The 25,108-nt window shown below is 38.4% G+C and overlaps 1 protein-coding gene across 1 annotated transcript; it reads left to right on the plus strand.

Moving 5' to 3' along the window:
- The first annotated feature begins 1,343 nt into the window (after positions 1 to 1,343).
- On the plus strand, positions 1,344 to 25,069 carry mpzl1l (myelin protein zero-like 1 like). The gene is made up of 6 exons (XM_080866466.1): positions 1,344 to 1,500; positions 7,801 to 7,982; positions 12,227 to 12,437; positions 15,445 to 15,574; positions 21,471 to 21,576; positions 24,006 to 25,069. Exons 1-6 carry the CDS (start codon positions 1,428 to 1,430, stop codon positions 24,099 to 24,101), a joined length of 798 nt encoding a protein of 265 aa, XP_080722592.1. The 5' UTR covers positions 1,344 to 1,427; the 3' UTR covers positions 24,102 to 25,069.
- Positions 25,070 to 25,108: the final 39 nt, after the last annotated feature.

The following is a 25,108-nucleotide window of genomic DNA, read 5'->3' on the forward strand; positions in this document are numbered from 1 at the left end:
ATGGTGGATGCAAATCCACACTTAAAGACCCCAAATGACTCGTGGATTCAAACCCAGCCCCTATCCTGCTGCGCAGGTCTGGTCAACTCTCCTGAAATCTAATCATTCTTACTGGTATACTAATAATATTTGTTTCCAGTGACTCAGCATCTGTGGACAATGCCAAAAGATAAGACGGTGGTTCGTATTTGGAGAGGCGCAGTTCCTCCAGTGCTCAGGTTTAAAGTTATCATACCGTGCCTTCATATCTTTTCCACACAGGTGATTTTTTTTTCCCCTTAGATATCTTGCCATCATTCATCTTCTATTAGACACCTTCCTTCATTTTACCTCCATACTTTTATGCATTATGTTGCATTCAGGCCCTAGAGAAAGGATTCCTCTTTTTAGTATGTATTTATGAGCAGATGGAGCTCTTCACTTCATCACGCCATCACAGGAGGGATTGTAATAAAATGTAGTAGTTTTTTTTCCTAAGCAAACTACTGCAGACAGATTTTATAAAGATGATTACCGATCAGATATTTGAGCAGTTAGAGATTCAGGATTTTACCCTTTCTGCTTCAGCGTGTGCAGACTGTGCTCCATCACGTCACCGATCCTGCCGACTTCAGTACAACATCGAGTGCTTTCTGCACAGCACCAAAAACACCACCATTATCAGTTACAGACTGTAGCTCCTAGGCCATCCTCACTACAGCATAACTATCAGCTGACGGTCATCTCACTGCTTTACAACCATCACAATTACACATGCACCACATCATCAGATTAAACACCACCTGATCCACCCTTGTCTTTCGGCCCTTCCTTTTCGGTACGTCTAGCCTCCCAGAACTTCTATTTGCTTTCTTCATATTTCTGACTAGCCCATACTCCTGCTGAATCCTTTTCTGTACTTCCTCGTTCCACCACCAAGACTTCTACCCTTTCGTCCTCTTTCCAGACAATGCACCAAATACCTTCTTGACAATTTCCCAGTCATCTGATAACTCTTCAGAGTTCATCTAAACTCTTCCCGGAACTCTGTGCAACATTCTTCCTTCTTTAACTTCTGTTATTTAATTTTCACTTCCTTTTCTAGCTTCATTCTCCCCTGACTCCCCTGTGTGCCCCTCCCTCCGCCCTTATATACCACCCTCTGTTCTTCAGTTTAGTTTGGTTTCATTGAAGAGAAAAAGGTTTAAAATATAACTGATACTGTTAGCCTCAGGCAGAAAGCGCTCACTTTTATTCATGAAATCCTCCTTTTGTTTGCTGTCTGTTGGTAGAAGTTATGTGTAGTTCGTCTGGTCGTTCTATAGGGGGCAGCAGCAGCCGCACCCATATTTGTTTGTACCCGCAGCGAAAAAGAAGAAACCACTAGGACAGTGGAGGGTGGAGGAAAAAAAAAAAGCGGAGCAACTACTCCTGTTTACAACCACATAATGGAGTCCAAATGGCCAAATACGATTCGCAAGCGTATATTATTTACTGGATTTACGCTTTGTGTTGTTTTGGGTGAGTGTTGAAGCCCCGCTTGGGTTAAATTTCCATTTGTAAACGTTTGAGTTCATTATTTTAGGTGGGATCTCAGGTTAGCAGGCTAGCAGCGTTTACACCTCTATTCCCAATCCTTTAAGAGTTAACACGCCTTTCTTCAGCCTCGTAAGCGAGAAACTATCTTTAACACTGCCCGGATTTTTTTTTTTAAACTGGGATATGGGTTAGAGACTCCACCGTATGTGAGAGACAGTGTTACAGAAAATGCAATCTGTTAAATTCACTAAAACCTGAATGGAGATTGGCACAGGATGGTGGCTGCCGCCCCTGGCCGCGTCGTCCTGCGGAAGGTGAAGGTGGGTTCAGGCGTGGAAAGTAGCGATGCTAACCAGCTGTTTAGCTGAAATAAGAGTCCCTGGGTGTTTTAAGACCCATGCCGATTTGATTTAAATGTTCTAGTAAGGCAGGAGATATTTAAAAGTGTGCGCTGTCGTACATGTAACCAGAATTTAAAGTAAAGCCGTTTAAACGCTGATTTCTGAATAGAGCTTTTGTTAGGCGTGTGTCTCAACGGTATTTACGTGTCACCTGTGAAATGTCGTCTACCAATAGAGCTACCAATCAATTCTTATTTTATTTACATAATCGAACAGCACACTAAGACAGTTTTTAATCTGCATGCAGGTGGACTAGCACAGCATCCAGCCCCCGCGATAACGTCTCATTTCGTCGTTTGCTAACCGTATTTTGACCCAGATAACGAAGTATGTTGGGTACTAAACACTGTGTACTTAATGGTACACGTAGCATCACAACGGCGGGGACATGATTTTTGCGCGAAGTTTCGCTTTGGATTGCCAGATTTGCGTCACTATTTTTTTTTTTTTGCTTTTGGCAGGAAGCACAATAGTGGCTTCGTGTTGTAACTACGTGTTACTGCAGCTGCCTGCAAGTTGGTGAGAGGCACGGACTGAAATGACCAGGGGCCCTCTATTCAGGCACAGGGTATATGTGCCCTCGCACAGTTTGGTCGCATAGTAATATAAAAAGCTGTGAACTACAGCACGAACTTGCATTCATTACTTTGGCTAAGCCGTTTTGTGCTATACATTTAGCAGCTCAAAATGTGCATCTTAAGAAGGAAAACATACACTTTAATCTAATTTATCTGTAGTTAATTTTTTAAAACATTTTTAACATCCTGAACATTGGAAAAATTATATTTGCATTCAATTTGAGTAGTTTTAACAGTATGTGTTAGGAAAGTGTTGACTGTAATCCACAATTTAGTGTGTATACTTCATCCAGGTCTGAATGTGAAAGTATCAGTTTTTCTCTCAAGATAGTTCTTATTTGGAGAAAACAAGACCAAACAGTGTGGAGCTGAGAGGGATGTTGTTTGGGGTTTAACTGATTTAAGAAAATGCACCGTCCAACATTTCACATGATGAGACAGTTTAAAACAAGTTTTTATGATCAGCAGGTTTCATGGGAATTTAGATCTGTGATGTGGGTGTAGTAAAACGAAATAAATGACAAATGACATAAGACCTACAATTGAACCTTATGGTGTACCATAAGTTGCATATTCTTATTAGATAATTTTTTGGGGTTTTTTTTTTTCCCAAGAGATAAAAATGAAACCAAGTGGTTTGTCCCTGATCCCAACCCATCTATTAAAATCCTAGAATCTGTTGTATTGAAAACTGCTCTTATGTCTAAAAAGATATAGTGGCCTTTTATGTTGTTTAAAAGAAGGTGTTTGGTTACCTCGAGGAACCTCTTTTCTGTGCTGTGTAGAGCTCAAAAACCCTATTGAAATTTCTCCAAACTGCCATTTAGGCACACAAATGCTAGCATAAAAACAGAAAACACCATAGGACCTAAAATCGAACCTTGTGGTACACCACAGTTAATGTGAGCTGCAGATGTGTGAAGCTTTTCAAAAGAACTGAATCTCTGTAATTTGTGATTAAAGTTAAGAAATTGGTCCGAAGTTATTAAGAACTGAAGGATTAAGATTTAGTTTGTTTAAAAGATGCTTGACCACACTATATTGAAAAAGCAATGTATAAAGAGCGGTTAATAATCGATAAAACAATGATTTAATAAGGTTTGTGAAGAAAAATGTTGAACATGTCTCTGCCATCTAATATTTAAAAAGGCAGAAACAGTTTAAAACGGCAGCTTTTAGGATGACTAGGTCAAAGTATGTCTTTAATGCTGGTGTACAACTGAAAGAAGAAGTTCTAGGTTCACAAATAGAAAATTACACCACCTAAAAATTGAACCTTGTGGTAAAGCACAGAAAGTATGAAGTGCAGATTATGGAGAGCAACCTTTTTTAAAAAGATAAATTCTAAACTCAAACACTAGCAGGTTATCTTCTGCATAATCCAGCTGTTTTTCTTTCTTTCTTTTTTTCTGTAGTTTAGTTTATTTTTTTCACTTCAAATTACATTTAAATCATCGTTAGATCACTCGGCTTTTACAGGCTCAACATGATCTGGCATTTTAGAAAGGATGTGCATGAAATTGCAAATTAGCCGGCTCAGCAGTTGACAGTCACTTTATTTGATTTTGGACAGGATGTTTCTGTGAAGTGAGATTAAGAGCAGAAATCACAAACAGTTTTGCCAACCTTAAAAACAACTTTTAAAACTGTTTCCTGAAATTTGAAGACGGAAAACAGTGTTCTGCTTTGAATCACAGATATCATCTGACAAATACTTCCTTTCGTTTTATAAATTATTGTGAGATTGCCTCAGCAGTGTGCTGACTATATGCTGCTCTAAGAGTTGCTTTTGTTTTTGAAGCACGGTGTTTCCCCGAGTCTAAATCTGAGACTTGGATCTAATGTCTGCAAGCGGCCGAGGCTACTTATTGCTCTGTTGCTTTTATACCTTGGCCTGCTAGCTCTTCTGATTACAAGATGTGGAAGTCACGTATCTCTGTTTGCTAATACTTGTGTGGCTCGATTTGTATATTCATAGTTCTATCAAAACCTTTCAAGGTGGCAAAAAGGTGAATGTACTGCCAAACATTTCCTACTCATAGCTGCTATGGTAAGGTTATTAATCATCAAGCTGTGCAGTCAGTGTTTGACATTTATCACACAGCCTTTTAAAGAACATTTGTTGCATTTATTTGTCTCCAATGTGTCCAGTATTGCACTGCAGTCTTGTTTCTACAATTTATAGTGTAAAAAATGGTTCTGATTTGGTGTTGAAGGTTGTGCAGTTAGTCAGGGTCACATTTGGGTATCTATTTTCTCAGCTATAAGAACAATCAGATTGAGTATCACATTATCTGATGCAGGTTGCAATGTTAACTTGAATTTAACAGATAATCTAATCTGGTCTGAGCAGTTTAGGTTTAAAATTGGCACCAGGTGCGACATTTTCACTAAATCATTGTAATAATTATGATCAAAATAAAAAGTGCTTTCATTAGCTCTGTGTTCATCGCTCTCTAAGAAGTCATACCGGCCTAGAGAACAGTTGGCAATAATCTGGCAATCAACCATTTGCTTGGGAAAAATGTGTGTTCTGCAATTGGTTGCTGGAGGTTGAAATCAATCACAAAGCAGGTGTTGCAACAGAAATTTCCCTGTGGTTGCACCTGGTCACTAGCAGATTGCCACAGTCACCGACAGGTCGATGAGTTACACGCAAGTCATCAACTTGTGTGCAAATATTCGTCAGCTACTAGCCGAGCGCTAGTATGACTTGAGAAAGTGCAATCCAAAGCCGGAAATGGTGAACACTGACTTAAAAATCCAGAAAAACAAAAACAAAGTAGTGCCTTATTGCCGTAGTCATTTCAAAAGATGGAACTTTTTGCCATGTAGTTTCACTATGTCTCAGAGGGTATTCTTGGCGAGTGTTTGCAGACAAGTCTGCATACCAACCACTCACCTGCTGGTTGGTTATACCTTTTGGAGCTGGCATTGCACCTTTTTTTTTTTTTTTTTTTTTTTTTTTTTTTTTAGGGGGGGTTAATGTGCTGTGTTACGCTGCGGCCACTGCAGCTAGGTTGAAGACACAAGTGTACGATTGTGTTGGTTTTTATTGTATTCCAGTACAAGAGCTTAGAGATGTACATATATACAAAGGGAGATGTTACAACTGTGGAAAAACCTTGCAAAAGAATACTCGGCAAAGTCTCGCGGACCTACGTTTACACCAGAAAATCTCTGAAAATTAATCAGTCCTTTTTGTAGGATGTTTTTGGCTAAAAGTCTGAAACTTCAGTCTCTTTATTTGCAGCTTCAGTGCTGCGTTTTACAGTTTAAAAAATATTCTTTATATGTCTTTGTCTTATATCTTTATCTTTGTTCCTTTGATAATGTCTAAATGAAGCAGGCTCTGTCACGAGAGTCATGTGACTCTTGTGACAGCGCCTGAAGCAGGAAGCCTGGTTTAGCAGAGACTGCTGATAATCACCATTGTGATACCTTTTAGGTTGTTTCTGAGCAGAGAAAGCCCGTGTTGCTCAGTTGTACGTCTCTCTTTACATTATGCACAACATCAAACACCAAGTTGCCTTTTAATGCAGCCATAAATATGGGAATTGAGGATTCTGGATAAATGAGCAGAGCTGTAAAACCATCCGTCTGTTTTTCCGGTTACATTAAAATAGTTTGAGTAATCTTACAGGTGGCTGGATAAGATACCTCCACGTCAGATTTTAGCCTGACACGGACTAAAATCTGTGTCAGGCTTGTCTCGCTGCCTGTGACCTCACTTCAGTTGTTTATTTAGTGCTCTGACTCATACATATGTGTTTTCCCACACAGAGGCCAGCTAAGAGCAAGCAAGAAGTACTAAAACAACGTCCAGCTCTACAGGACAAGCGTGAGGAAGTTTAGAAGGGTTCAAAGATCAGTGGCATGATGGGTTAGACCGTAATTTATGATTTTGGGGCATGCTCACAGTAATCGTTACTACCACTGCAGGGTTTGGACAAAATCTTTTTAATTAGGGACACTTGAATATTTTAATTCAGTGAAATTAAAATTTAATAGGGACACATGTTTCTTTTTCTTATGTGTATGTGTTGTGCCCTTTGTGTTGGGGGAAGCAAAAGAAATCTTAATTTTAAAAAAACCCAAACCCTTCAGCTCAGCACAGTTTAATTCAGGTTTAAGAATTTAAGAATATTGACTGATACAGACGTTTGGCTGACGAAGTTGTCCGCCCTGTTTGATCAATGGTGCCATCTGTGCTAATACCAATCTAAGTTTTTACATATATATGTGTCATGATGTCAAAGAAGTTATTTTAACAACTTCAAACAAAGCAAAATATTTTACAAACTGTGAAAGAAAACATTCCCTGCTAGAAGTGGTAACAACACTTAATTCACTACTTGAGGCAAAAACACCATTGGAGTAAAACCAGGCCGCAGAGGATGAGAAAACTAAAATGCTTGACTCAGCTGAGCACTCCCTAGCTGGACTCCAAATGACAGGAAAAGCAAACAGAGGATTAAAATTACTGATGCAGATGGTAACGAGAATAAGAATAATAATGATTAAAAAAACCCTGGGATAGTTTTAGCAGTACTGCTGCTCTATAATGTTGCTGGTGAATGATGAAAAATGCCTCTTGTTTTGTTTACCTTAATAAAGGATGCTTTCTGCAAACGACAGTTACGGAGTTCCTAACCTAAAAACTAAAAAAATATGATGTAATTCTAAGGTGCATTGACCACACTAACTCGTGCAGGTGAAGGAGGCACAGAGGAAAATTGGAAACATGATTCAGAGTTACATTAAAGAGATTGAAGACCTTCGGGCAAAACTCCTGGAGAGCGAGGCTATCAGTGAGAATTTGAGGAAGAATCTGTCCCGTGCCTCCAACCGTCAGTCGTTCTATGGAGGGTCCAGCTCCTTTTCCTCCACTCTTCTGGCCCCCGAGAAGGAGACTGCTAACATTATCGAACTCGCTAAGAAAGATCTGGAGAAACTGAAGAAACGAGAAAAGAAGAAAAAGAAAAGCGTCAACAAAGAAGTTCCTGACAATGAGCAAGACAGATTTTGTCCCTTTTTATTAATACTGTGGGACTGTACCAAGCTTCCGATTATTAACTGATGATTAACAAGGCTATTATAGTTAACTAAAACTAAACCTAAAAATTACTTATGAAAAAAAATAATTAAAACTAACTAAAAACCATTTTGGGATCTTGGAAGACTAACTACAAAATAAACCAATAGCCTTTCTAGATTGTATACCTGCTGGCCGTGGTGTTGGTTTAACCCCGAACCCTTGCTGCTTTGTGTGCTTACACTTGTTGTTTTGTGTTCACAAACAGTCACAAGACCCACGTCTGCGATCGAGATACACGCTGATCCTGAGGTGATAGTACAGAACGGTACCACGGGGATTCTTCGATGCACCTTTAGGTCCAGCGAAGTGGTCAGCTCAGCCACCACGGTGACCTGGAACTTTCAGTCGAGTCATCCCGACAGTCAGTACTACAAATCTCCATACGTGGTAAGTCCCCGCTGGTTGTGTCAGCTCTGGGAAGATTTCCCACAGTTTTTAAGGATGTTTTCCTGCGATTGTTTTATCTGTCGTGACACAAGAAGAACGGATTCGGCTGTTCCCTGAGGGATGGGTGAGAGCGCATTGTTATGATTTGGTTTCAGTAGGCTTTCAGTTTAAGCGCCAGCCTTTTTTTTTTTTTTTTTTTTTTTTTTTTCTAAAAATATATCAGGTACAGTTATACTCTCTCCATGTACTGTCTTTACATATCTACATATTTGTTTTTATCGAATTTTTCCGTTTGCTTTCATCTGTTTATGTTCTGCTGCTATCTTGCTTGAGCATCGTAATTGGATCCCGTGGTATGCTTTCATTTTTCTCTTTAGTTCTTATAGCACTTTGTCGACTTAAATCTCTTTGTAGACTTTAGTTTTCAGCTACATATTTTTCCTACAGTGTTATTTGTTACTGCTGAGAATTGACTTGTGGTGAGTAGCTTGAACTTATTAGTGTATATTCCTCTAAAACTCTTAAGCAGCTAAAAAAAAAGAAAAGAAAGAGGGATGTTTGTGTGGATCATGTCCTATCTACAAAGGAGTTTTGTTTACAGTCCAGTCAGGCTGGGCGGGGCCTGTCTGTCTGCTGTGATCTGACTCATGCATATATAATGACATAGCTGAAGGGCCTTTAATTTGCAGAGCAGTCATGGCAGAACACATACACGCAGTCTACACTTGGAGCATGTTGTAACATCGAGCTGTGTATCTTAAAACATCAATCTCTCTGACGTTTCAGACCCATCATTTGCAGAATAAATACTTCTCTTCCTACAGAAATGATGCTTGTCCAAAAAAAACACCAAAAAGCTAAGATAAGGGAAAGCTGCTCAGTGAAGGAAAAAGGCTGTGCAGCAGTAATGTTGAAAAAAAAAAGGTCTTTCTAGTACCTCAGATATTCTGTGATTAATCCAAATTAGAGCTGGGCGATATGAGATTTTTTCATATCACGATATGTTTTTTTCATTTCAGGCGATAACGATATCTATCACGATATAAGCCAAATAACTATATTTGTAAGATTTAAATGTGCCGTTGCTCACAAGTAAAATGTGAAATAATCAGCAGCTTGTTTTTAAATATTTATTTCCCATAATAAATTCAACAGGGTAGATGTACTTAAGGAACATGAGACTTTTTCAGATAAATAAAGGCAAATATTGCAAACTACACAAAAGGCAGCCGCTAAAGCGTTTAAGTTTCAAAATAGAACAAACGAAACAGACTAAATTGTCAATTCCACTTAGAAACAAAATATTAATTCTAAAAATAAATCTTAGTTTGTTTTACAGAAGAACAGACAAAACTGACTAACTTTTGTCAATATCAAATAAACTGAGAACTAAAAGGAAATTCTCAATCTCTCCTTGTTGTATAGTTTAGCTTTTCAAACAGTTTTAACAGTTACTTTAGTCTGACAAAAGCCGAATGACGAATTAGCGCTTCCAGTCAGAGACTGAGGCTACGTCCACACGTACACGGGTATTTTTGAAAACGGAGATTTTCCGTTTTCGTTTTAAAAAATAATCCCGTCCACACATAAAGGCAGAAATGAAGGAAAACGCTGCTATGAACATGCCAAAGCAGCAGGTGGAGCTAGATTTCTAACCGTGCAGAAATGTTGGCCAATCAGAAGTCTAGAAGCCTCGGTGGGAAAAAGTAAACAAAGCTGGGGCATAGAAGCAGAACCGAGTCGTATGTGTGGACGGACAGTAACTGTGTGTATATGTAAGCATTTAAACACTGCAGAGAGTAGAATTAACAGTAACAGTATTGTAGAAATTCATTTCACCGAAACAATAACGTGGCGCACAGTGTGACGCATGCACCAGTTTATTGTATTTCCAGACTTGCTTTCGGCACAATTTACAGTGCACGCTACTCTGTTTCTTGAAATAGCCGAAATACCTTCAAACTACGGAACCTCTATGGCTCTTCCGTTCGACAATCTCTCCGGCATTGGAACCATCATCTGTTTTCTCTTCGGTCACGCTCGGTTGATTTTTCTAGTCGGCACACTCATTTCCTCCATTACCCGCTGGCTGCTTCCCAAACAAACACACGTGCGGCTTGGCACTTGTGCTGTACGTAACAAGTCACGTGACGTGACGCTGCGGCTGTGATTGGTTCGGCTCTGCGCTACTGAATTTGGATCGGCTGACCTTTTTTTTTTTTTTTTTCTTTCTTCAAGAGGACAAGAGCGGCGAGGTCTATCGCGATAGCTTAATTTCTCTATCGAGTAAAAGTTATATCGCGATACATATCGTTATCGTTCTATCACCCAGCTCTAATCCAAATGTCAAAATTGTCCAACATACTAAGCAACTGTTGTCATTAGAGATGGCAGGATACCAAAAATTTGTAGTTGGTGCATGCGTTTCAAATTCTACGCATTTCAGTACAAAAAAAAACTAATCAAGAGTGACCTACTTTCCCTGTAAACATCTGCAGGGCCGTCTTTGAGCTGCCTAGACAGGTTTGAGGTGTTCCCTCCTTTTGTTTAAGACATTGTGCAGTGAAAGAGGTTCAAAGTTGGCTTGAGACCCAAACTTGACATTAGTGAGCAGCTAGGAAAACAAAGGGGACATGCAGGAAACGGTCCAGGGCGTCAACCAATAAGATTTTAAATTTAATTAGGCTACATTAGTTTTGGCTTTCGGTGATTTATAAAAACAAAATTGCTGGGATAACATGATCATTTTCTTGCTTTCATTTTGACTACAAAGGAGAGCCTTTAATCATCGACTTCCATCCAGAGAAGAAGTTGTCAATCAGTACTTTCTAATGTTGCATTACTAACCCTTAAAAAATCTGAAATGAGCTGCAAGACAAATTGAAGCTACAGCTACAGTAACACAGCTTTCACCATTACTGATTGGTACAAATAATTACATTACAAGTTATTTAGTAGTTTAATGTTGGATTTTAATTACATTAATGCTATTTTTTGTTGCATTTATGTTTATAGAACTACAAGAATGACACTGGTTTACTGCTTTAATTATTACTAATAAAACTGAATAATTGTTAGCATATTTAATCCTTTATAGTTTGACAACAATATGAAAGCCACTTCAAGTTCTGTCTGTTTTTCTACAAAAGAATCAAATTATCTGACATCAACTTGAGAGAATTCTTTATTTATTTATTGTTGTGTTAATTTTTGAAGGTAAAGAAAAAACCTCAGCCATAATAAAGAAAAGGAAAACTGCAAAACAAAATTTGGGATTGCAGTAAAGAAGAAAATCTAGTTGAGTTGTGGCAAAAAAAGCCTTGTTTTTGTATGATGTGTCATGTCATCGTGACTGAGCCAAGGCCAAAGACCAGAGAAACAAATGACAGAGGAAAAACTCCCGTCTATGTTATAATCGTAGTAGCAGCAGCAATAGGTTCAGTAAGTTCAGTATCATCATACAATTCACATACATGATGCTTGATGTCCTGTCAGTTCCAGTTTCCTGTCTTATGGCAGCTGTTGTTCCAGTATACAGGAATAATAGTCACAGCCAGGAAACCAGTTTGTTTGACCTCTTTGTTTACTAAATTATGGAAATTATCTATTAATTTATCTATGTCAAATATAAGAACAATATTGCTGCAGTGTCTGCAGTGTCCAAAAAAAGTCATTTTATTTAGCACATATGAACACCTTAGATGTTGACCAAAGTGCTGGACGATGAGTAAAACCCAATACAAAAAATAAAAGGACAAAAAAAGAATAAAAATTATAATTTTAATAAATACAAATAGAGTACAAATATAAAACGATGGTAAGAAAGCAGTAAATATTAGAGATTTTTGTTCAAGTAATTGTCAAAAGAATGTATTATTATTGTTTTTAGTACCTGGAGATTTGTTTTTTGGTTTTTAATTATTGTACACTTTATTGCATTTTGTCTACATGTCTGTTCTTTTACTTAATCTAGCATTACTGTACTTTTATACATTTTATTTAATAGTAAAAGTCCATGTTACAGTATTGCTTGGTCTGTTTTTGCTATTCGAAAACAAGTACATTTAATCGCATTGAGGGGAGAAAAATGTGGGATTGTTTGATCAACAAAATCAGGTCATTTTAGCCCGTTGCTCGGTGGTTGCTAGAGAACACGGCTGATCTAGATGAGAACCTTCAGGGGTCGGAGATGTCCCCATTTATACATGAGTACATTTTCACCAGCATTTCCTTCCTTTTTGTAGATTTTCTACTTTACAAGTGGGAGAGGATTCCCAGGGTCAGAGGAGTTCAAAGACCGCGTGCAGTTTATCGGGGACATCAACAAGAGGGACGTCTCGATACAGCTGAGCCCAACTTATTTCAGCGACAACGGCACGTTTTTCTGTGACGTGAAGAACCCCCCAGATGTGATGGGGACGCAGGCTCGAACCGAGCTCAGGGTCGTGCTGAAAGGTGAGTTTTTGTCAGATTTACATTGAAATTAATGCACCAGAGTTAAATGTTGGAAATGTAGAAAATTAATAAAAAGAAAAATCAGTGACAGGTTGAGTTAGTGTGGCTGGGAAAGATGTCTTTCTAAATGCCTCCTGCTACTCTGCGGCCTTGAACAGACACTCGTCAGTTGTTTTCACCCACTCAGCAGGGCTCTGCTCACACACATGCTGATTGGATGGCGAGAAAACACAGTGTAGCACAGTGTGAGCCTCTGCGCACTATCGCTTGTGTTTCCAGGCAAAGAGGGGACTTTTCTTTTTCACTAGCCAATCAAACATGATGGACTGGATCGTGGCCATCTTAACCACAGTGTGTCGATTGCACCACCTGTAACAAGTTAAATCCTGGACTACTTAATGGTTTATCTAGGAATGCTGTTGCGACATGCTTTTGTACTACTTGCAGTTCAAACCGGATTAACTGCAAACTTTCTTTGAATCTCCTGTTAGGCATCTGTAAACATTAGATCCATATCGCCCAAATTCAAAAGATAAATGAAAGACTGTCAAGAATAAAAGTGCTACTCTGCCTGCTGGCACTAAACAGCACACAGTGACGTATTTAGCTGCAAAAATGCTTTTCTTTTTTCTTATGGGCTCACATTTATTCCCTCGCATGCCATAAAAAAATCCCTTATTACATGTTACAATTGAGCATTATGTTACAGTGTTGTGTGTTCATATTAGATGTGGGTAAAGTTATGATTAATTAAAAAAAACAACAACGGAGAAACAATGTTTGGCGACAAGCTCGTTAGAGATTTATTGATGCCATCCTGTTACAGGAAAAGGACGTTACCTTTGGTCTTTCGTGAGAGCAGGTTTCCACTTGCATTGGCATTTTTGTGCATTGCAAAAAGGGGCACACACATACTGTTTTTATATGCTGTGTGAGTGATGGACTAAACCCGTTCACTATGTCCCTCGACAGATATTTGTGTTATTCTCTCTCATATTCCTGATCAAACTGATTTGTAAAGTTGCAATTGCCAATCAGGAATGAAAAATGCAATCATTTTCTGGCTTTACCCCATAATTCACCAGGTTTTTGAGGCCCTTCACGCAACTTTAAATCACACCAGGAGTATTTTAGCCTCTAGAGTGCATTGCGCCTTTTATGGACTGCTCAAATCACAGAATTTTGACCACAAGAACTGTGATTTCATCACCGAGTGGGTGTGACCACTCTGTTCCCTGCCAGAGAGATAGTATTTGGGTAACTGGGCAACAAACATTATCCATATAGCCCCGAAAGCAGCAACAAGTCCACGGCCTGATTGTCTGCTCTGTCTAATAAACTGCATGTACCTCAGCATATCTCTGAATCTTGTTGTGACTAGGTCTGTCAGCCAGGGTTCACATTGTAGTAATCTGAGGTGGAAAATTGCACTAAAATAAAAGCCTTTAATGTTGCATATACAATTTTCCATTATCTTTGGCACATCAATGGGCCAAATCCTGTAAAAGAAAAACAAAAGGAAAATAAAGGAAACTATAAAAAGTTGTAGGAGAAGTAGATCAGACGTACATTTTTATGATTAAAATGATCACAACGGTACATTTACATACATAGCTGAGGTAATAAATGACTCCATTTGATCAGTTAAAGGTGAAATTCATTAAAGGTACAAAATAAACACATCAAATATCATCAGTTAATGAGAAAAGACTAATAAATGCAAGCTATTCAAGCACATATGGCAAATCACTGCACAACCACTGTTTGTGTTCACTCAGCTGAAGACCACATGTGCATGTGATGGCTTGTCTGCTTTACATGTGGCTGCACCTTTTCGCAGGTTGAGGTTTTTCTTTGTACCAAACATCTGTATCTAGGAAGCAATAAAGAGTCTAAATAGAGCATGTGTGTTGGCTCTCGCACCATTCGCGCTGTCTTCTCTGCATCTTTCCCCTTTTCCTCTGGTAGAGTCGGACTCATCCAGAGGAAACATTCCTGTTTACCCTCAACTTTCTCAAGATGTTTGTCCGCTATGTTTTAGCCGCAGTTTCTTTTGGCTCTCACAATGAGCTGCCTTGGTATTGTTCCAGCTTTTGTTGCTCAGCTTTCAGTGATACGCCCAGCTGTGTTCTTGGTTTCCAGGCCTGGGGGTTCAAGTTTTGTGCTTTATTTATGGTAGCATAACTGTATTTATACATGATGAAGGAACCGAGTCAGCCTTGTGCTCACAATCTTATTTTTGTATTCTGAAATCTACTTTTTACTTTGAAATTATTATTCGCACAATTCTGTTTATCTTCACACGCTTTGGCTCTAACAAAGAGCTGCCTTAGTGTGGTTCCAGCTTTTAATACTACTGGATACTCAGGTTTAAGCACCACTCCCATCTGTGATGTTAATTTCCAGGAATGGGGTTTAAAAGTGTTTTATTTATAGTAGCGTAGCTTTATTTACAGTGACTGGGTGATGTGGGTCTTTCACATGAAGTCTAATTTGTTTTAGTTTGGAGGACATTCTGAAATCCATTATCAAACTAAGTAAGATGAAACTCTTTTGTTGTGTTTGCGTGTGTAATATCCGTACATTTCACAATGTTGGGCAGTTTTGTCATAATCTGTGAGTAATTAGTCCAACATTTTTGGAAACTCTGGACCACTTTAAAACATTACAAAATAGTCTGTTAGTTGACTCAAGACTTTTGCACGGTCCCGCAGAGCTGTTGGCCCTGCGCGTCGAAAGAAGCCAGTTGAGATGTTTCGGGTATTTGGTTAGGATGGCTCCTGGGTGCCTCCCAAGCATGCCCAACTGGGAGGAGACCCTGGGGTAGACCCAGTACCCGCTAGTGAGATGCCCTGAGAAAGCCTCAGAATCCCCCAGGATGAAATGTTAGGTGTGGCTGGGAATGTCTGGAATATCATGGATGGGTGGACTGATCCTGAATGTTCTTCATTGTGTGTGTTTTTTTTTGTTTGTTTGTTTGTTTGTTTGTTTGTTTGTTTTTCCCCAGAGTCTTATTCGCAGAACAACACCACGCTTATAGTTGCAGGAGTTTGTGGTGCTTTATTGGTGCTTGTGCTGATTGCTGTGGCGGCCTGCATTGTCATGAGGGTACTTCACAACCGCCATGATTACGAAGGGTAAGTGAGCCGTTCAACTTTACGCTGTTCCAGATTACCGATGACCTCAACTACAGTGAAGCTGCAAAATTTTCAAAAGTTTAAAAACTATATTCAGAACCTAAAAGTAGCTTCACTCTCAACGCCAACGTTATGCAGTTATAAGCTGAACGCACATTTAATAAATGTAACACATATGTACACTTGATAAAACAACTATTTGGTGATGCACTCATATATATCCAGACATAGTCGCAGTCAAACTCTTGTTAGTTTATTTATTTTTGTTCTTAGCAGCTTTAAGCTCCATATTTATATTATAGATATAAAAATATAAAGATACATCATAAAGAGCAATAAAGTTTTTGAAGTTGGTAAATACTGAATACTACAATTATATGATTTACACCTTTATATCTGTACTAGTAGTTTCACTATAAGTGTGACACTATCATTATATTTAAGTATGAAATATTGATCTTGTGTGAGCGATGCACACGTGATAATGATGTACATTTTTCTGACTCGCCAACTCTACTAAGATTTTTTTTTTTCAGTAAAATTAATTTCGTTCTCAATGTGACTCAGTTACTGCAATTACTTTTATCAGTTTTCTACAGAAAGTAGTTAATAGTGAATTTTGTGTGTTATTTAGTTATTTATTTACCGTTATGAATCCAGATCCATGCAGGGTCTGCAGGTGTTCATAAATACAGTTTAGACAGTATTAAAGTTTAACATTTCTAAAAGATTTGAGAATATTTTGTCTTGTGTGCCGCAGACAGTGGTTTCACCTGTAAAATCCTTTATATCTACAGCTGTATGAGATGTTTTAAATCCATAAAGTAAGTGCTTCATCCGCACATCCTGTAACAATAATGATAAACAGCAAGTGGTATTTTAATTGATAGCTAGCAACGAGAATATGTTAATGTTAATCTCCTGTGAATACAGAAAAATACCCCCACTGACTGACTGAATTATAACTGAATTATAATTGGGTTGTTTTCTTTGGTTATTTGTGTCTGTTGATAGTAACTTTACCTGATTTGTTTGATGTTTAATGCTCACATTATGTATTCATTATACTGATGTAAAAATAATACTTGATGCTGTTAAAATGAAAGGTAAGTTAAACAGATGATACTGGTTTCCTGAATCATTGTTTTGTTTTCAGTAATATTTCACTTGAGAGGTTGGTTTTTTCCCCGTTAGACCCTCTGTATAGCTCTAACACTTTACAGTATCTGGTGTTTGGTGGGTACTAATTATTAACACGTTTGTTTTTAAAAAAGTGTCCACTCCAGACTTTGCATGCCTGAGGTATTTTTGACCACGTCTACCTCGCATGCCATAGAAACTCTTTCTTCATCTGAGGTATAAACAAAAGAGCCACAAATCTGAGAGATGTCCCTCTTGTCCACCAGGAAGGTGTCAATGAGAGGCCCTGTCTTTTGAGAATTGGCCCACATTTTTAAAAGGTTTGAACACTAAAGGTTGCAAAGCAGAAGCTGCACTCGCTGAGAGGTCTCTCTTGTCAATGCAGCTGCAAATTTCTTGTTGATAGTTTTGTGCTCAACCTTGAAATTTGTGGAGCCATGCCAGTGCTAATGCTTTGTGTGGAAACAGTTCTACTTCAGGCACCAGCACTTGCTTCTGACTGAGTAAGAAAGAAAAATCTGGCACCTTCTGCTTGGCTGCTGAGTGGGTTGAGCCTGTGAGCTGAGCTAACAGGGATCTGTGGGGTGGCTGTTTTCACTGGTGCCAGTCATTTTTTTTTCCCTCCATTAAATTGTATTAACACCACTAACTTCACAGCAACACCTTCTACAAGCATGTTGAGCTTGTTGCCATTTAATCTAGACATTGTCGTTTAATGCATTTATATGTAATTAAGTAACCTGGTTCAGAGGTGGGACCAAGTCATTGTTTTGCAAGTCTCAAGTAAGTCTCAAGTCTTTATCCTCAAGTCTCAAGTCAAGTCTCAAGTAATGTCAGGCAAGTCAGAGTCGAGTCTCAAGTCACTGGTGTAAAAGTCCGAGTCAAGTCACAAGTCTGAAACTTTGAATTTCAAGTCCTTTCGAGTCTTTAAAAAAAAAAAAAAGAAAAAATAATGTTGCAGTTATATGCTAAATGTAAATATTAGACCATGTAATTTTAAAATCTGTGTTTTTCTCAACACATGACAAAATAGTGAACTTAGAAAATATACACAAATTGTGAAATTGCACCTCTTTAAAATGCAGCTCAATTAAACCTAGCTCCAAGAATAATTTTCACCGACAGTTCTGAGATAAGCTGCATGTTATTCTTGGATGCGGTTGTAGGACCAGCTTTAAAATCGCATGACAAAAATATCATACACATTAAAAAAAACTGTATCACCAACGTAGCCTGGACAACATTTGCTAGTTAGATGAAGTCAGCTATCTCATCTTAGCATATTTATATGCATATTTATAATCATACGGTTCTTGGAGTGAGTGCACACACTCATGAAGTTTAGTAACTTCCGGTCACTGCAACAAGCCCAGGTACAGTTTACCGACAGATGGGTGCAGGACCTTGAAACGCACCGTGTAGAACGAAAGACCATCGTACGTATCATAAGTTTACCAGTCTCACAAATCGTCGTCATAAATACACATTCCTTAACCGTTTATTAATAGGACCTTTGAGCTCAACGGTAATTAATTAGTAGTGGAAATAATTTCTGGTACCCATCACAGAAATGTAGCAGTGACAATAATATTGTATGCTGTAATCGCACTGGGCAATTAGTGATACAAAAAACCTGTTTTATCCTGTGAATAAAAGTATATGTTTTTGTCAATGTACCATAATAACAGAAGCGAAACGCAATATTGTGTCAGGACAATTCACTATTTATGCACAATAAATAAAGGAGCATAGCGCGACAATTTCTGTTCAGCGCCAGACTTGCTTGTAACCTATATCACCAATTATGTTATGAAAATGACGTATTAACTACTAAAAAACACTGACCTTCGTGTAAATGCTTGGAGCAGACTAACCTGTGAGCTGGAGTGTTCTGGGACGTTATATTTGATCTTTGAATGGCTGCAATCCAGGCCATCCGTCGCATCTTTGTTACTTCGGAAACATGGCTTGAACAATTTCTCTTCAACGACGTAATCCGATAACAACCGATCTCTTTACCCGTCGGCTTCCCGTGGCTGTCATGCGACCGGCTATTGCAGTTAATAATACAACGGCTTCTTGACATTTTTGTGTTTCTTTTTATCGCTGTATAACTGATTTTAATTGAAAGCCTGCGTGCGCTAGTACCGCTTGCCACGAGTTCCCAGAATCCTTTGCGGTTCTACCCGTGAATGACGTCACATTTTCAATCTCTATATAATATGCATGTTAAATTTTATATTTGGGGTAAAATATCAAGTCTTTTCAAGTAAACCGGTTCAAGTCCAATTCAAGTCCCAAGTCATTGGTGTAAAAGTCCAAGTCAAGTCACAAGTCTTAGAACATTTTTTCAAGTCAAGTCTAAAGTCATAAAATTAATGACTCGAGTCTGACTCGAGTCCAAGTCATGTGACTCGAGTCCACACCTCTGACCTGGTTACAGTCAATGTCTCTTTTAGGCAGATTTACTGTCTTTAGAACAGCTTAATGTTTAATGTTAGACAGGATTAATGTAGAGCCATTAACCTGCTATGATACCTACACTAACCTATCCGATCATCCTGACCCTCATTTACATGGAATAAAGAATACTTTTAATTAATTGCCGATGTACGTAACATATATTAGCTGAGAAGATAAAACTTTAATTCTTTAATTCACTTTTTTGACTATTTTATAAATAGGACAAGCTAGAGGCAGCCTAGTCTCCAGGCCGATGGAAACCATTTAAACATGTAACCAGGTTATTTAACTGTGTAGAACTTTTATCCATCGTTTGCCACTAACATACAAAACTAAACGGTGTCTTTCTCATTTGCTTCAGTGAGACTAACCCATCGTCAGCTTTTTCCCCCTCATGAAACATGTTTATTTGACAACAGTATTTACAGATTTTTATTTATTTATTTTTGGGCAGTGTTCAGTCATCTTAATGGGCTGAAATTTTGGCCTCTCATTGTTCATTTAGCATTCATGTTGTTATTTTCAGGTAAACTGCCTCTCTCCCCTGTTGCCTTTACTAGAGTTGCACTGATTGGCTGCTTGACTTAAGATTTACAACCCTTAGACTGAGAAATTAAATTGGATCAAATAAGCATTGATTCAAGCACAAACGGATTGGCATTTTATTGTTTTGTCTGTTCTATATGTTATAAAATAAAATTTTAATTGAATATTTGTTGAGAGGTTTGCTTGAGCTACTGATTAAAATCAAAAATATTTGGTTTTCTCTTCATACTGAGGAAGAAATAATAAAACTTAGTATAAACATTTAGATTTATAATCTTTTGCTGATGTATTAACTGATCAATCAGTCTTTGCTTTTATGTGATTAACTGTCATTAATTAAGATATCATTACAATAGAAGAGCATCTAATGACTGGTTATGTTATATGTTTGCACTAACTTTTTGTAAAAGTATTATTAATTACTAATATTTATCCATAATTTAGATGAGTATATACTCTAAATCAAGTAATTCAGATGCGGTACAGTAAGATAAACAATGGAGAATGTTAATAAACCTTATTGGGTTAATTTCCATTGTTGTACTTCTGCTCTACATATTAAAACAGTTGAATCAGTGGCTATATTTGTTGCCCTGCTCATTACATTACATTCAGCAATACTGGTAGTTTTAGTGTTGAATGTTGGAAAATAGTACATATTTGTACAGTTTTCTAGAGCCAAAGCACAGACCTTCAGATTTCTAGAAAACAGTTTTAATTAGTTAAATAAAAAATTAATTTTATTGAGCCAAGAACCTAATCCGTAAGTCCTCAAGTGGAATAAATTCAGTATCAGAGAAATCACCAGGCTTCACATTCAGATTATAAACCACATATTACAAATGATAATGTAATATAAGATCTCCCACATGGTCACACTGGGGAAAACTGGTCGGAGACGTGCAGTGACCCAAATTATTGCAGCTGTGTGCAGTGAACTTGCAGTCTCGTTGACCTCCTGGAAAGAGATTTGCAAAGACACTAGTTGGACTCATCAGTGCAAACTTACTTTGCTTGATTGCGATGGGTTGGCAAGCGGTCTGCATTTATAAATTAGATGACAGTAATTTGCAAACCTTTGCTAATCTGCCTGAAAGCAACTGCAGTCCGTTTGAGTCTGATCACAATTGTTTGGAGACCAGTTCTCCTACAGATGAGCTGTGTATTTGGCTTGCGACTGTAATTGTTCCAACTGCTTGCAGCTGGTTCAATGCAATCACTAAGCAACTATGAATATTTTTGTAGTCAAATTTTCAGTCCTGTTTTTTTCATACTAGTGTGACTGAGCCACAATTATTACCTTGTTGTTGTTGTTGTTGTAAAAAAAATTCAAAACCAAAAAGGGAAAAAATGCAACTATCACACAGATAAAACTAAAACAGCTAAACTGTTATGGGTGGAGATGGAGATAAGGTTTATCTATAAAATTAAAGAAGCTAAATTATATTACACTATGAATTAAGTACAAAATTATAAACTGTAACCTTTGTGCTAAAGAATCAGTCATAAAAATATTCATCAAAATATCTTAATTTGGATTTTATTTGATTGCAAATGTGCTTCCAAAATTGCACACCCACCAATCTGATATGGTCTAAATCCCATCGGTGCACCTCCAGTCGGCGCTCAGCTGCAGCATTTCATGTTCTCATGTCTCATGATTTTGTTTTTGTCTTGTCCATTATTTGTGTTCGTCTCACTTTGACTGTGCACCAATGATTGCTCGACTCCGTTACACCTAAACTAGCTGTACGTCCTTGGAAAGCGTGAACTCTCAGGCTCCGCAGCCTCGAAAGAAGGTGGAGTCCAGAGTGGAGGGCTCCAGATCTACCAGTCCCTCGGGTCCGCTACAGGTATGAGTTGGGGGACGAAGGGAAGGAGCAAAAAACCAGTGGCTGCCTCTGTTTTACTGGAAGGTGGTCACATTTATGTGGACAACGTATCCAAATACAACTGAAAAAAACTTTTTATCCGTCCGTAATATTTAGTTCTGATTTTATATGAATTTTATTTGGTATGTAATCTTATTTTCAGTTGTTTCCATTCATGTTTTTTATTGTTTGGCCAAAAAAACAACCTAAAAAAGGGACCCTCAAAGCGCTTTACAATACCACTATTCATTCACTCTCACATTCACACACTGCTGGTGGAGGCAAACTACAGTTATAGCCACAGCTGCCCTGGGGCAGACTGACAGAAGCGAGGCTGCCATATCGCACCATCGGCCCTTCTGGCCATCACCAGTAGGCAACGGGTGAAGTGTCTTGCCCAAGGACACAACGACCAAGACTGTCTGAGCCAGGGCTCGAACCGGCAACCTTCCGATTACAAGGCGAACTCCCAACTCTTGAGCCACGATTGCCCCAAATGCTATTGTTAGTTTACTTTTTTAGACATGAACAGTTATTTATCAGGTGTTGCATTTCTTGTGTTTAGCTAATAGACTGAAATTTTCTCATGTGTGTTCTCCCTTTATTGATATTTCTCTGATTTATCAGCTGAATAATTGATCTGTTTTAGCAAATCAAACAGTCAACTCACCCTGAGAAATCTTCAGTGGGCTGTCTTAATACGACAGAGAGCAGAACCAATCTTCAAACCTGCGAGTGAATTTTGCTTGAAATGAAACAAAACAACAAATTGGATTTGATTTCTAAAGTGCGAGTGAAAGGCGTCAGAATAATTTAACAAAAACTGAAAAATGTAGATAAAATGGAAAAAAGGTGAAGGACAGTTATTTACAGACTATAGAGTCCCCCACCCAGTGGTCACAGTGAGAATTTATTTATTTATTTTTAATCTTAGGGCAGATTTTGACTATTTATTGTTTTTAGTGAAGTGTTTCCTCTAAATAATACATGAAGGCGGAAATTTTTTTTAGTTTCTGCTATATTTAAATGTGAAATCTCCTTTCATCAAAATCACTTATCCATGATAATAAGTAATATTAGAAAAATCAGTGTCAAGCACAACTTTTACATTCGTCTTAAGGCCAGCATGTCATCGGTTTTATCCTGATCAGCCAACCAACACTCAACAATTTTAGGTTTACTGTCCAAAAAAACCCCTTATTTTCTCAGTAATAGTTATGTTTGTTATTATTATTTTTTATTTTTATTTTAAAAAGAAGACTAGACTATCCCACACAGACACGGGACTGCTGTTCAGTTTTCGAGTCTCTTAAAGCGTGGGGTGTTTTTGGCTTTGTTTTGGGGGGTTTTCCCTTTAAATTGATGTTTTGATAACTTTTGCTCTACTTTGCAGTACTTTTTTTAACCCTCACAATAACGTTTGCATTTCCTGTGACCCGTGCAGAGCCGTTTTTATGATACAGTATCGTGTATTGTGCAGCACACGTTCCCAACTTGCGGCTGCGCGGGCACCGGTCTGCACCATTTATATTTAGAAAGAGAAACAGAGGAGCTGGTTCACCAGCTTTCTCACTGAAAGACTGTCTCTGCGGCTGTAGTCACGGCTGTCACACTCTCACTACACTGTACTGTATAGTCTGCGTGCAGTGATGATCCCGTGGCAGTCCTGCACTTTTGTGGTGTATTGGTCACGCTTCTCTTTAGGAAGCACCCAAGGCTCTAAATCTCAATCACGGCAAGTCTGAACGATTACCACGGCCAGCTGTAGCTTGCCCCCTTAAAATCATCTTAAATGCAGTAAGATGAGATAAAATATTCAGCATCTATCCCAGAAGTTTGGAAACTATTGTATCACAGCTAAAGCCTATAAACCGAATACAGGTATCAAAACATGAGGTGCTAAAGAGTTCCTCTTCCTGTCTTTGTGAGACACATGTTAAATACTTGTATATCGAGTGACACTCCATATTTTGGCAGTGTAATGTTACTATTATCATTATTACTGTATAACCAGTGCCAAAGCTGTTAATAGGAGTGGGAAGGAAATGTGGAAAAAAACTAATGTAAGCCACTTTTCAGAGGCCCTGTAATTGCTAAGTAATTATCCAAATATGGACTAATTATCTAAGCCTTTTTATCTGTGTGTATGTGTTGCCCTTACATCTCCACAGCTAAGCACTAATTAAGTCAAACTATAAGAAGCTGTTGTCTCCCAGTCAGAAGCTCCATTTAAAAAAACAAACAAACAAACAAAGAAAAACCACCTAGGTTTCTGACTTTGGGCTTCTTTAATCACCCATGTGCGTAAAGTGATATAAAGGTTGCCGTTTATTATTTGCTTCTTTCTGTATCTACTTGTGTCATTGGCTGACTGTGTTTCTTTTCTGCTCTGCATCTCATTTGTCCTCCAGGGCCCGGTGATATACGCCCAGTTGGATCACTCAGGCAGCAAAAACTCCTTCCATAAGATGGAGCCCGTGGTCTATGCTGACATTCGTAAAAACTGAAGAGGAACCGGGGACCAAATAAAGGAAAAAAAAAAAGTAAACAAAAATCCAGTAAAATATGAGACCTCTCTATCAGCTGCTCTTGGGAAGGGTGGGGATATCTCAACAGGGACACAAGTGGTGCAGTTTCTCTCTCTCTCTCTATTTCTCTCTCTTTAAAATTTTGTCCTCTGAAAGCATGATGATATTATACGATAAAGTAATGTCTCCATGTGCTTTGTTGTAAAAACAAAAGAGAAAAAAAAGCTATGAAAACACTCAAAGTCGATGTTCCACCACTCCGTTACACCAAAACTGTTCTCCAAAAAAAACCAGGGGCACACATAAAAACGAGAAAGCCTTCGGTTATCATTCCAAGTATTATTTGTTTGTTTTGTTTTTGTTCTTGTAGCTTTGTGCCCCCCCCCCCCCCCCCCCCCCCGTCCCCCCATTAAAGGTTTAGCAGGCTGTTGCACCAACTCAACAGTCCTACTTAAGATGCTCACACCTGAACCGAGTGAGCCCCGTTTAATAAAACGGAGCGAAACAAAAAACATTGGTGCGTTAAACTGTTTCTTCCAGAGAGAAGAGACGTTATAAAGCAGATATTTGAACGATACTCTCACTGTTTGTCTTACATCGCCTTCTCATTCATTGATCACTTCTGCCGAAACTTTGGTGCTTTTTATTGGCCGGTGAGACTGGTCTGAAACTGTACAAACAGCAACATCAGTAAAGATCAAAGAAAATCTACCAACGTCAAAACCTCAAGTTACATTTTTTTGTTAGAAACGGCAGACTGTAGTCGTCACAAAGTTGCACCTGTGCTCTTGTCTGATCCAAACTGTGCCGCATTTAGATCAATGTAAAGAGATGTAGTGTGGTCCAAGTGTGTGCTCACAGTGTTAAAAGTCCCATTAATGAGCCGGGCAGACGCTCCACCGTTTTATTCTCCTTTGTTTACGGGCTTCTGATCTCTGCGCGTCTCTGTCATCCTGAAAACCCGATTGGTTCATCAACAAGTCAGA

This window comes from Rhamphochromis sp. 'chilingali' (assembly GCF_963969265.1).
Source record: "Rhamphochromis sp. 'chilingali' genome assembly, chromosome: 19".
NCBI classification, from domain to species: Eukaryota; Metazoa; Chordata; class Actinopteri; order Cichliformes; family Cichlidae; genus Rhamphochromis; species Rhamphochromis sp. 'chilingali'.